Source organism: Salmo salar, chromosome 04 (genome assembly GCF_965601325.2).
Source record: "Salmo salar chromosome 04, fSalSal1, whole genome shotgun sequence".
Lineage (NCBI taxonomy): Eukaryota > Metazoa > Chordata > Actinopteri > Salmoniformes > Salmonidae > Salmo > Salmo salar.
In genome coordinates this window covers 19,347,936-19,361,263 of record NC_138294.1, presented here as the reverse complement: position 1 = coordinate 19,361,263, position 13,328 = coordinate 19,347,936, and the positions used below count along the sequence as shown (strand labels likewise).

Here is a 13,328-nt window from a genome sequence, read left to right as displayed (position 1 = left end):
CAGACTACTTGCAGGAAAATTACATTCAGAGATTGTTTGAATTACCTTGTGACCTAGATAAACAGGTCGTATATCAGCTGATAATGCCTGAGAATGTCATAATGTTCCATACATAATCTCTGCAGCAGGGGGTCAACTCAGTCCACAGTTGGGCGGTAGGCTTTTGTGTGAATTAGGGCTGACCCCCATTAGTTGACTGGAATGACATGGACCTCTGCATTTATTTTTAGCCAAGGGTTTCTGTAATTACACAAAGACAAATATAATTGTGCCCATCTCACTAATCCATTCCGAAGGCCTAGACTAAAAGCCAATTTATGTTTGATCTGAAAATGTGGTCGGAGGCTCCATATGGAAGGTGTGAGGCAATTATGGAGCCTCCAGAGGCATGCAGAGGCCAAATCGAGCTCTGTATCACATCATCATACACCTCTTAAATGTTGTAACAATGCAGAGGGCTCTGTATAGCTCTGCATTGACATGATGGGTTGACGGTAGTTGGGGCCAGTACATCCTGTATAAACACAAACTCACTCCTTTGACAACTTCCTTCACAACAGCTCTTCACTGCTCCGTGAAGCGCAAGAAGTATGAATGCCCTGATTTCTGCAGAGGCCGTATCGCCGTAAATGCTGCACGGCCAATGCATATATCGGATTGACCATGCAGCACCCAGATGCACAATGCACTTCTCTCTCCAGAAAGAGCTCTCTCCCGCCAATTTGTGCACATTCATTTTTCACAACTTCATTGTGTGAATTGTTTACGGTTGGTTGTTAGTGTATATCCCATTTCATTACATATATCACCAGTAGTACATTTACCATTATTAATTCCTATAATTTCTAATATACAATGTTTGTTTGGTTATGGTCATTTCTGTTAATGCATTCAATATATTATTATTCCAGTCTTCCTGTTCTTATTGTCGGAGTAGTGTGCTGTGTTGCTTTTTGATTCAACCCTGACGATGTGCCATGTTGCTTTTTGATTGAACCCTGTGTTTGTGTGTGTGTGTGTGTGTGTGTGTGTGTGTGTGGGGGTGTGTATGTGCAGCTAGCTGCGTTGGCGTGTGGTTTCGTCATGAGGCTGTACGCGGGGATGGAGGATAAGGGCTTCCTCAGGCAGCTCCACCTAGTGGGCCTGGTGGCACAGTTCGAAAGCCTGCTAAGCACCTACAGTGAGTACTTTAGTAGGGTCAAAGGTCAAATGTCTTACACACTGAGTTCTTTTTTTGCATTTCCATCCCTAACAGTGAAGTTTAGGATTGAGGGAAGGTAAGCTCATATGAGATCTGTGTCTAAGGGTAACTTTTACCCAAAGGATTACCCAATGTCAAAGGTCCTTCAAGACTAAGAAAGAGTACAGGAAGTTGTATAACATGCTTTTATACAGTAACACACAATTAATAAAGCTGGTACCATTTGATCATTTTTTGTGCGTTTGTCATAATTGTGCATTAGCATGATAGAATGTGTAATGCAGTTTAAAACCATTATATTTCCATGATCCACATCTATACCATGGTATAAATTAGGCAATACCATTGTATTATTTAGGTGCATGGCAGTACTATCATACTTCAAAGCTAAAACCATGGTACATTTCCATGATTCAGATCTATACCATAGTATAAATTATGCAATACCATGGTCATATTTAGGTACAATGGTGATTCCATGGTAGTACCATCATACTTCAAAGCTAAAACTATGGTACATTTCCGAGATTAAGACTGTACCATGGTATTAGTGAAAATACAATAGGATTACCATGGTATGAATGAAAGTACCATAGTGGTACCATGTGTCTTTGGCTATGCCGGATTAAGTGATATGACATGCTATTCTATAAAATCATTTCTCTGTTATTAATCATTTCCCTGATTAAGCTAACCAGGTAAATAATTAACTAGAAAGTCGGGGCACCACGAAAGAATGTTTATAGAGCTGTTATCTTCCGAATAAACTCTTAAAGACCTAGTAATCTTTTACATCAGTAGCAGTCAATATTTAATTGTCACTTTATTTAGTCTCATCTGAAAGTTTTAAATTCTTGGTTATCTTCACGAACCCTGGCTAACAAGTTGAATCAGCAATACAAAATTTGGTTGAATTTTTTATTTACTAAATACCTAAATAATCACACAGAATAACATCTACACAGAATGGATCATACATTGATTACAAATTATGTCATAAAGAAAACGTCCCTGGTGGCCGGAGCCGACATGACGGCTGGTTACACAAAGGAAAGGGGGTTGGGTTTGAATGAAAGAGCGGGAAGACTGAGGAACAAAGGGAGACGCTATGTCTCTATCGGGCCGTAGGCAGCTACTCTATCGTAAATACAGAATCTTATGCATTCTAAATAACCCCCCCATTTGGAAAAGGTAAATGTAATACATTTTTAATCTGAGCTGTGCTTCGATCGGTTGGTCGTAGATGGGAGGCCGGGTTGTCTAGTGGTGAAGACTGTCTAGTGGTGAACTGGAGCGTGGTAGAATGGATACTCTGTCCGTCCTCTCCTAGCCCACGTTTAGCGGGCGGAGGGGGTAGCACTTCTTTAGTGAATAAGAGTTCAAAGTTCATACCAAGTTGCCATACTTTAAACTCATGCTATATTCTGGCTGGTATAGTCGAAATTCATCCTTCCGGCGTGTAGGTCGTCACCTTCACATTGAAATTCGACGCCAATTTCGTTAGGTTCTTGCTGATGTTAGCTTAGTTCTGTAGGTGGTCTTTGTCCTTTCAACGTGGGGACTACCAGTCTTTGGAACAGGAAGTTACATTTTTGTCTAGGGGCTTATATACTTATATATCTCATCAAAGAGATCACATTTATTTTGTGAGATAGCAAATACTGTAGAACTTCTGCGATCAAGACAGGATTAAAAAAATTGCTTCAGAAGATAACAAACCACTTTTCTTGTAGTTACTTTCTTCTGAACTTGTTTATATTACTTTCTAGTACTGTTTATATTACTTTCTAGCTAGTTTACAGAGTATCTAGCTAACTATCCAGCTAGCTCTGTAGCTATGAATTGTTAATCTTCCATTGTTTAGCTAAGTAGCTAGCTGGTTGATGTTTTCCCTTTGTAACCAGGGCAGATTTAAGCAACAATCACCTCCCTAAATGCTGTTTACATTGATATCCATACTGAATGAAGCAGTTATGAGACCTCATGGGCACCGTTTCACTACATTTAAGGGGGAATTCACCTTCAAATTATTTGTGCAACTGACTTAAAGTTAAGGAAACTTTAAGGGAAACGATAAAGGGAAAATTAACTTAAGGTGTTTTATGCAACCGGGTCCTATTGCCTGTTTTGTTGCCCAGTGTATTTCTCCTACTATGACCAGAACAGATTGTCTACTTCAAGTGAACAGGAAGTAACCACTAATTGGTGTTGCTGTTACAGGTGAGGAGATTGGCATGCTAGAGGACATGGAGGTGGGCATCTCAGACCTGCACCGGGTGGCCTTCAAGATCACTCAGGCCAAGACAGACGACCCCTGTGACCTGCAACCTGTAGTCATCGGCAGGCGGTGAGACTCTATTACCCAGCATCCTTTAACCAGTGGTTTTGGCATTACAAGGGAAATTGCTTACTGTGGCTTTTTTTTATTTTTTATTTTAGATCAGCTTGGGGGCTTCATATATCATATCATACTGTAATACATTATTATTGATCCCAACTTGGCAAATAGTTTTATCAGGTGTATAGCTTTTCCTATTCTTTCTTGGACAGATCTCCGTAAACATAACTGGTACTGTATAGTCTGTCGGGAAGAAATGAGACGGGTGGGATAATGACTAGTGTTAGATCCTATGTTTGAGGTTTCTTCGTTCTGGTTCCGCTCCTCGTTCTAGCATCTCTTCTCTTAACACGTATGGACCCAGAACTTAATCGAGCAGCTGACCAATTACATGAGACTTTAGTTCTGGGTTACCCAAGATTTTCCTATTTGACCAATTCTACCTACTGATTGAGGTGGTGAAGATGGTAGTCTAGTTTTTCCCGAAGCAGTAGACATACTGCAGCGAATTTGGGAGCTAACCAGGGTTGAAAAGTCCTTAAACATTTATTTTCCATCTGACAATAATGAATAGGTTAGCTTCCACATGACTTACAGTGAGCCATTTCCAGTTATCCAGGCTGATCTACTTCAAGTCGATTGTAATAATAAAACACCTGTATTTGATTGGTCGTGACTCGTATCATTATTTGGAAATATTCCACTTAAGCCTGACTGTGTTTGTTTAAACAACTGATCCCGTTTCTCAGTTACGGGAGTTGCAACACATTTCTCTCAAAGCTGACGTGCTGTTAACCAGTAAACCTGTCAGATGGGTAATAAATAGTCATGTAATACTATCAGACCAAGCTAATCACTGAGATGTCAAGGCCCAGTGAAAGTTGTGTGGACATCACGCAATCCTACTTACTGTAACTTCAGACTCCACCAAGCCTCTGTTCAGGCTTGTGCTCAGATTTGAAGCGTTAAAAGAATGGGTGAGAAGTGCTTCATAGTTGATGTGTGATGCTTTGATGTCCACGCATATCAAATCTCTGTTTACACTTTCTCTTTCACACTTCGCTCCTCCCTCCCTGCCTCTCTCCTTCCTTCCTTCGTTCTGTCCTTCCTTCCTTCCTTCCTAACTTCCTTCATACCTCCAACTCTCTCTCTCTCTTTCCCATCCTCCCATTCTCCCTTCCTCTCCCTCTCTCCTTCCCTCGTTCCCTATCTCCCTCCCGCCTACCTCCCTCCAGCGACCATTATACTGTAGAAGTGCCATTACCACGGCTGGCCTTCCAGATGTTACCCCATGAGATCAAAGAGGGCAAGGCGTTGCAGGTTTACCCGGTGCTCTTCAACGTGGGAATCAACGAACAGCAGACAATAGCAGACAGGTACCGGAACACTTTTGTCTTTTACGGGCGAATCATATCTTCCACTTTAGTTACAAATGTCCACTTATTCTCCCATTGACATCAGTTCATGATTAAGTGACATTTTGACTGAAGTAGAAGTTCAGTCAACCAGCCTTTACCGATCCCTCAGTTTCTTCTGTTACACACTATGGGAGAGAAAACATTTGTTTTGGATGAGATGATGTTGTCTATAGAGTCATTTCCCATCATGCTTCCAAGGTCATTGTCACCCAGTGTAATGTTATCGCCTTTGGAGCATCGAATAGGATTGTTTCTATCCAGCCGGTAAGCCTGGTTTGAGACAGGATATCTTGGCCATGATGTTAGGCTCACATTCAGAAAGAGACCGTGTTAGTGGTCATTTCATGCAATCATTTCAAGACTGCCAAACCTAAGTCACTTTTGGAATGCACACGATCAGTCTCACTGACCCGTAACTTGTACTTTCATTGTGGAGGGGTCTGTGGATCTGTCGCCGTCCATTAGGACATTCCTCACACGTGATATCTCAGACTTGGGTGAATGATGCGCCATGACATAGAGATCCGCCATTTACAAAATCACACTGATTGTTGTAACGTGGGTTGCTATAGTAATCAACTGACATTCCAAACTGAACAAGCATGTCTCCTGTTCCGTCATAAAATGTGATTCATATATGCAGCCTCTCATGACCAACAAGTTTCTCATAAGGACCTATAAACCTATACGCTCCGCCCATTGGTTTTTCTGCTAATTAGACTTTTTTCCCTCCACCAAAATTTGAAAAAGCTTATCTCCCATAACGACCTATATCATTTCGGTACTTAAAATGAAATTATGCAATAATTGTCACTAACTGACATAAGAAGGAGCACTCCGTCATTCGTGGGGGACAGCATGTTTACTGTGGACTTGTTTTCTCTTTCTCCCTGTACAGATTAACTTGTCCTTTCAGGCTCTCATTCTCCCTGTACAGATTAACTTGTCCTTTCAGGCTCTCATTCTCCCTGTACAGATTAACTTGTCCTTTCAGGCTCTCATTCTCCCTGTACAGATTAACTTGTCCTTTCAGGCTCTCATTCTCCCTGTACAGATTAACTTGTCCTTTCAGGCTCTCATTCTCCCTGTACAGATTAACTTGTCCTTTCAGGCTCTCATTCTCCCTGTACAGATTAATTTGTCCTTTCAGGCTCTCATTCTCCCTGTACAGATTAACTTGTCCTTTCAGGCTCTCATTCTCCCTGTACAGATTAACTTGTCTTTTCAGGCTCTCATTCTCCCTGTACAGATTAACTTGTCCTTTCAGGCTCTCATTCTCCCTGTACAGATTAACTTGTCCTTTCAGGCTCTCATTCTCCCTGTACAGATTAACTTGTCCTTTCAGGCTCTCATTCTCCCTGTACAGATTAACTTGTCCTTTCAGGCTCTCATTCTCCCTGTACAGATTAATTTGTCCTTTCAGGCTCTCATTCTCCCTGTACAGATTAACTTGTCCTTTCAGGCTCTCATTCTCCCTGTACAGATTAACTTGTCCTTTCAGGCTCTCATTCTCCCTGTACAGATTAATTTGTCCTTTCAGGCTCTCATTCTCCCTGTACAGATTAACTTGTCCTTTCAGGCTCTCATTCTCCCTGTACAGATTAACTTGTCCTTTCATGTTCTCATTCTCCCTGTACAGATTAACTTGTCCTTTCATGCTCTCATTCTCCCTGTACAGATTAACTTGTCCTTTCATGTTCTCATTCTCCCTGTACAGATTAACTTGTCCTTTCATGTTCTCATTCTCCCTGTACAGATTCGGAGACATCTCTTTGCAAGAGAGGATAAACCAGAGGAACTTTGAGATTTTAGACAGTTATTACAAATCACTAAGCGATAAGGTGCCATCAGAATGTAAGTGCATCAACTGCCGCTTCAACATCAAAACATCAGAAGTATATAAATGTCATCAATCATCATGCAATAGTATCCATCTTGCTTTTTTATAGAACACATTTTGACTTCGTCCCACAGAAGAAAATTAGTTCTGTATATTGTAACGATCCATGCCCATTTGTATATAAGCAACATACACTGAGTGTACAAAACATTAAGAACACCTTCCTAATATTGAATTGCACTCCCCCCTTTTGCCCTCAGAACAGCTTCAAATCGTCAAGGCATGGAGTCTACAAGGTGTCGAAAGCGTTCCTCAGGGATGCTGGCCCATGTTGACTCCAATGCTTCCCACAGGTGTCAAGTTGGCTGGATGTCCTTTGGGTGGTGGACCATTCTTGATACACACGGGAAACTGTTGAAACCTTGTAGTTCTTGACACAAACCGGTGCGCCTGGCACCTAATTCCATACCCCGTTCAAAAGCACTTCAATCTTTTGTCTTGATCCTACACCCTCTGAATGGCACACATACACAATCCATGTCTCAATTGTCTCAAGGCTTAGAAATTCTACTTTAACCTGTCTCCTCCCCTTCATCTACACTGATTGATGTGGATTTAACAAGTGACATCAATAAGGGATCATAGATTTCACCTGGTCAGTCTGTGTCATGGAAAGAGCATAATGTTTTGTACACTCAGTGTAGTTTTATTACAGACATAAGATACAATGTGTCTTTATTTTACAGTCCAACACACACACACACACACACACACACACACCAGTATTTCCATTTCCCGTCTACCATCGATTCAGCTACTGTAAAATACACCCATGTGGGTCAGATTTGTAGACAGATACACGACCACAGAGATCTACGTTTGTGATGATGTTAATGTTGTTGTTCCACACAACAGCTCCTTTCATCCATCTGTCAGTAGTTTCCATAGATGTCCCCATTCTCGTTGTCAGTGTACCGTGTCTTTATCTTATCAATACCTGCATCCTTCCTGTCGCATGAACACACACACAACTCCTCCTACACCTCTGTCGAGCAGCCAAATGATCCAACCAAACCCAACTCGCGTTTCGTTTCTTTTCACAGGTCTGCCATGTTTTCAAACGCGGACAGACTTGAAAGATTTACTTGGGACCCTGGGCCAGAATGTAGTGACGAAGAAGAGAAAGAATGTGGAGATACTGTGGCTCGCTGGAACGGTGAGGATAGCATAAGATGCATAACAAGTGGATCCATTCTTATACATCTGGTTTGACATCATTCATGCGAACTTGTCACCCTGCTAATGTCCCTACTTATGGAGGTTGATACATTGGTACCCTGAGGAGAAGTTTTGAACTTGTGAATGCAATGCACCTGCTACAAGGAAGACTATATAAACATATTTGACATCTGGCAGAAGGCCATGCAAGGCACCAAATAATCCTGATCATTTAGGGGAAATCTCCCAGAAAATGGGCATCCAATTATCTAATCACATAGGTGGGCATAGAGCAGCAATGGAAGCTACACGTGACCGATTTATATCATAAACTGTATCCAGCCAAACCAATCCGGAACCCCGGATTAATAACACTTTTGATAAAGGAGTAAAGGTTGAACACACACATTCCTTTCCAGCTAATTATTCCTCTGGTATTTGGCTAATGATTCCTCTGGTATTTACAAAGACTTCAGACAGTCTTTGGAAAATGAAAGCAGATCTGTTCTGGTTGTAACTATGAGCTTTCTTCTCTTTCCCTCCCTGGTCTCTGGAATTAGCTGAGCCTTAAAAAGGAATGTGCTCTGGGAAAAATCATATAAGCAGCTGCATAGAAAGTAGTGCACTTTCACTTTCAAAGTGAAAATTATTTTCAGAAGAACAAAAACATGTTTTCATTGAATTCCAGGGTGCTTTTCTTCCCAATTCTACCTCACAGTCAGAGTAGTTTTCAGTTATGCATTATGTTTGAAATAGTTTGTTTTTGTTTACGTTATTGAGGTGTTTTTTTCTGCGTCTCCCTTGGTCCAGATCTGCCGACGGCTGAACGGGATCAGGTTCACCAGCTGTAAAAGTGCCAAAGACAGGACGTCGATGTCTGTAACCCTGGAGCAGTGTGCCCTGCTGAGAGACGAGCACCAGCTCAACAAGGATTACTTCATACGAGCCCTGGACTGCATGCGGAGGTGAGAGAAACTCAACTTTTGGGGGAGAGGTCTTAAAAGTTATTTCCTGATTTATAGTAGGGCTCCTCGCGTTCTCTCTCCTCGCGTTCTCTCTCCTTGCCTCATTCTCAAAAGGAAGGAATGGAGTGGGAAGTGAGCATTGAAGGGGGAAATCTGAGGACAGGATCCTCCAATCTGCTCCACCACTGCTTGCATCACTTCCCTCTAATGTTCTGAGGTGGTCGTGGTGGTGAGTGAATGGGAGGAGGTCTACCTAACGAATCAGAGATGGACTTTTGAGATTCCCCTTTATGTCTCTGGGCCTTGAAGTTGATCGGGTAACCTGGTCAGGAATACTCCTGGTCCTAATTATAAATAAGGTCCAGGAGTCTTTCCTGACTAAGCAACCGACCTCACTGGGGAAAAACTCCAGGCCCTACGTATGCCAATGTTGCCCTATTCAGTGTTCACCGGCACCACCCATTTCACCACCCTAGTTGGTATCAGAGGCCACGCCCCCGCCCTGATAGCCTGCCTCATCCCATCTGACTTGGTCAAAGTTCACATCAGAGCCACGTGTAGCTTCGCATGGGCACTGATTAAATACTTTAGAAATCTGTCATTCCCTCCCTTCCTTATCTCAAATAAATCACTGATCTGATGTGACTGGGTGGGTGAAAGCTACAGTGCTGTATCTAAAGGAACCCATGTTGTCACCTATCCAATGTTGTAAGATCAGTGATAACATATTATAGCATTTCTACAGCATTTGAACAGGGCCTTCAGTGCATCATGATGTCACCCAGGCACATTCCCATAATCCCCCTCTCTACTGTCTGTCCTCATGATGTCAGAAGCCCTCAACCATGTGAACTGAGGTTACCCAGAGATGAGAGCGTACAATTCTGTCAACAGAGAAGTTTGGCAGAAGAACACATGATCACCATAACTATCTTTTTTACATTTATTTATTTAATTATAGCTCTTTTTCTCCCCAATTTTGTGGTATCCAATTGGTAGTAGTTACAGTCTTGTCTCATCGCTGCAACTCCCGTACGGACTCAGGAGAGGCGAAGGTCGAGAGCTGTGAGTCCTCCGAAACACAACCCAGCTATACTGCTTCTTGACACAATGCCCACTTAACCCAGAAGCCAGCCGCACCAATGTTTCGGAGGAAACACCGTAGGCGACCGTATTGGCGTGCACTGCGCACGGCCCGCCACAGGGGTCACTAGTGCGCGATGGGATAAAAACATCCCTGCCGGCCAAACCCTCCCCTAACCCGGACGACGCTGGGCCAATTGTGCGCTGCCCCATGGGTCTCTAGGTCGCGGCCGGCTGCGACAGAGCCTGGACTCGAACCAGGATCTCTAGTGGCAATGCGATGCAGTGCCTTAGACCACTGCGCCACTCTGGAGGCCCACCACAACTATCTTAACAATCAATTGTATTTGGCTAGTGAAGACATAACTATGAAATAACACAAATGGAATCATGTAGTAACCTTGATGACAGCTTTGCACACTCTTGGCATTCTCTCAACCAGCTTCACCTGGAATGATTTTCGAACAGCCTTGAAGGAGAGTTGGGCTGCAGAATGAAGGAAAAGCAGCCAACAAATGCTCAGCAAAAGTGCAAACTCCTTCGACTGTTGAAAAAAAACGTTTCAGGTGAAGCTGGTTGAGAGAATGCCAAGAGTGTGCGAAACTGTCATCAAGGCAAAGGGTGGCTACTTTGAAGAATCTCAAATATAAAATATATTTTGATTTGTTTAACACTTTTTTGGTTACTACATGATTCCATATGTGTTATTTCATAGTTTTGATGTCTTCACTAGCCAAATACAATTGACTGTTAAGATAGTATACAATAGTAAAAAAATTAAGAAAAACCCTTGAATGAGTAGGTGTATCCAAACTTTTGACTGGTACTGTATCTTAACAGTCAATTGTATTTGACTAGTTAGCGGTTATGTTATATACAATGAAAGAAAACATTCGGTATGTGGTAAAGACAAAGTGGTTGCTTGTACTATACACAAAACGCATCCCAAAAGAACTTAGAATAGACTTCATAGACATGTTTTATTCATACAAGCTATTCTTTCCCAGATTTGATGGGCAACTTTACGAGAGTTTTGGGGTGCTTGAGTATCTAAGGAATCTTAGTTTCATCTGCGCACTAACTATAGAATTTCAGCACTTTGCCCTCGAATGGATTCAATGAAATTCAACCTCAAACAAAGAGTGATTATCAGAGCTTGAGAATGGATATGCTTTCCCATGTGTTCCAGTGTCAAGATGGTTCAGACAGAGTGACACTGGAAAATAGCTGTGGCCTTGACCCGTCTATGTAAAGTTGGACCGGTGACTATCAATCTTCAGTAAATACGTTTAAGTACTGAGCAGCTATAAGTATGATGGATCATTCTTTCAACGTAGTTTTGTCGTAATAGCCTGTATACTGTGCGATCACCACATAATGTAAACGGTCAGTTGAACGTGGCTCGTTGTTGATATTCCCATAAGTAAAAAAAAATGTGGATCAAATATCTGGGGAAGTCAAATGCCAGTCTTTTGCCTGCAGAAATCACAGCCACTGCTATCACAGCCACTGTGTGTAACAACATACACCGTGTGTAACAACATACACCGTGTGTAACAACATACACCGTGTGTAACAACATACACCGTGTGTTCACGCGTGAAATGTAACAAGAACATAAACGATACAGCTCAGATGACACCCCGTTCAAAGGCACTTAAATCTTTTGTCTTGCCCATTCACCCTCTGAACGGCACACATACACAATCCATGTCTCAATTGTCTCAAGGCTTAAAAATCCTTCTTTAACCTGTCTCCTCCCCTTCATCTACACTGATTGAAGTGGATTTAACAAGTGACATCAATAAGGGATCATAGCTTTCACCTGCATTCAACTGGTCAGTCTGTGTCATGGAAACAGCAGGTGTTCATAATGTTTTGTACGCTCAGTGTAGGTCATAGTTCATAGAAATCTGGAAACACTGGACCGTTACTTTAACATAAAGTACAATGGTAAGTGATAAATAACACTTTGTCCAAGTGTTTGATTTTGGTCCCGAGGGTTTTGGCCAACAGCCAGTCTTTTCATGTTGTGCGGCAGGTAGCCTAGTGGATAGAGTGTTGGGCCAGTAACCGAGAGCTTACCGAATCCCGAGAGTAACCGAATCCCCGAGCTGACAAGGTAAAAATCTGTTGTTCTGCCCCTGAACAAGGCAGTTAACCCACTGTTCCTAGGCCGTCATAGTAAATAAGAATTTGTTCTTAACTGACTTTCCTGGTTAAATAAATATAAAATGTTCATGAAGCTTGTTTGACTATCTCTCTGTCAATACGTTTATTGCCACTGTTCCCTTATCTTATCCAACATGTATGTCTTGTTTAAATATTGACATGGTCTGAAGCCAAGTGTACATTGTTCTGGATATGTGGGGGTAAGGCTTATCACATTTCCTTAAGTTTTGGGTTGAGATCTTTAAATGTCCCTTTCTGTTGGCTACATGAAATCAACAGGTGCAACAGAACCTATCCAAAGCTTTGTCAGAATAATGTTCAAGTAAATAATTGAAAGAGGAGAGACCCACATAAATGATCGTGCCTGCCTCTACTCGCCCCCTTCCTACTTCAACTCCTCTATTCATGTGGGACTTACACTCTTCCATTCATCTTTCCATTTACGCATTCATCCATTCATGCGTCCGTGCCTGTGTCTGTGCTTGCTGGTTGTCTTTGGCCCGTGTCAGGGGTCTCTCCTTTACTAACCCACCGGTTCTTTCTGTCTATTCTCTGTCTCACCTCCTGCACCTCGCCCCTCGCCCCCTCGCCCTGCAGTCGGCTCACCCAGGGAGAAGTAGTGTGTCAGTGGGATTCGGACCCCGAGGCGGCGTGCTCTGTAGCGGAGAACAAGCCGGCCTCGCGACACTTCTACCCCATCGCCCTACTGCTTGTCAGCTCACACCTGCTGGTCGTGTGGTTAATTTTAAGTCTTGTTTTTCTGCTTGCAAAATATCAATAAAGTTGCTGACGATGTGATGCCATGTACTAACCTTGTGTGTGTCGGGTGGTGATTTTTGTCTGTGCAGCTTGTTTTTTGGGAGGGAGGGAGTATGGAATTTGTGTGATTTCATAGATTTTTGCTTTGAAAGGGTAATTGGGTGGATACATGATTTAATTTGTACAATCAAACACAAGCTTTCGACTGTTAATCCGACTAGCAGGCTTGAGGATTGGATGGAATCGATTTAGAATCTAAGGGATTAAGAAAATAAATTCTCTCCGCTAAGACATATTAGCTTTCTCTATTTTCACAGATACCATACTGTTGAAC

The 13,328-nt window shown here is 42.3% G+C and overlaps 1 protein-coding gene across 6 annotated transcripts in view; it reads left to right on the top strand.

The window, feature by feature from the left end:
* inpp4b (inositol polyphosphate-4-phosphatase type II B) overlaps positions 1-13,328 on the top strand; it is a 244,899-nt gene that overhangs the window by 228,531 nt on the left and 3,040 nt on the right. For 5 of the 6 annotated variants that reach the window (XM_045716543.2, XM_045716545.2, XM_045716546.2 and 2 more), the window contains 7 exons: positions 1,057-1,180; positions 3,422-3,548; positions 4,775-4,915; positions 6,714-6,811; positions 7,901-8,013; positions 8,826-8,980; positions 12,833-13,046. In XM_045716543.2, coding sequence (XP_045572499.1) covers positions 1,057-1,180; positions 3,422-3,548; positions 4,775-4,915; positions 6,714-6,811; positions 7,901-8,013; positions 8,826-8,980; positions 12,833-13,016 — 942 coding nt within the window. In that variant the 3' untranslated portion in view covers positions 13,017-13,046. Of the gene's footprint in view, positions 1-1,056; positions 1,181-3,421; positions 3,549-4,774; positions 4,916-6,713; positions 6,812-7,900; positions 8,014-8,825; positions 8,981-12,832; positions 13,047-13,328 lie in introns of those variants that run through there. The other variant, XM_045716544.2, reaches the window with a different exon arrangement.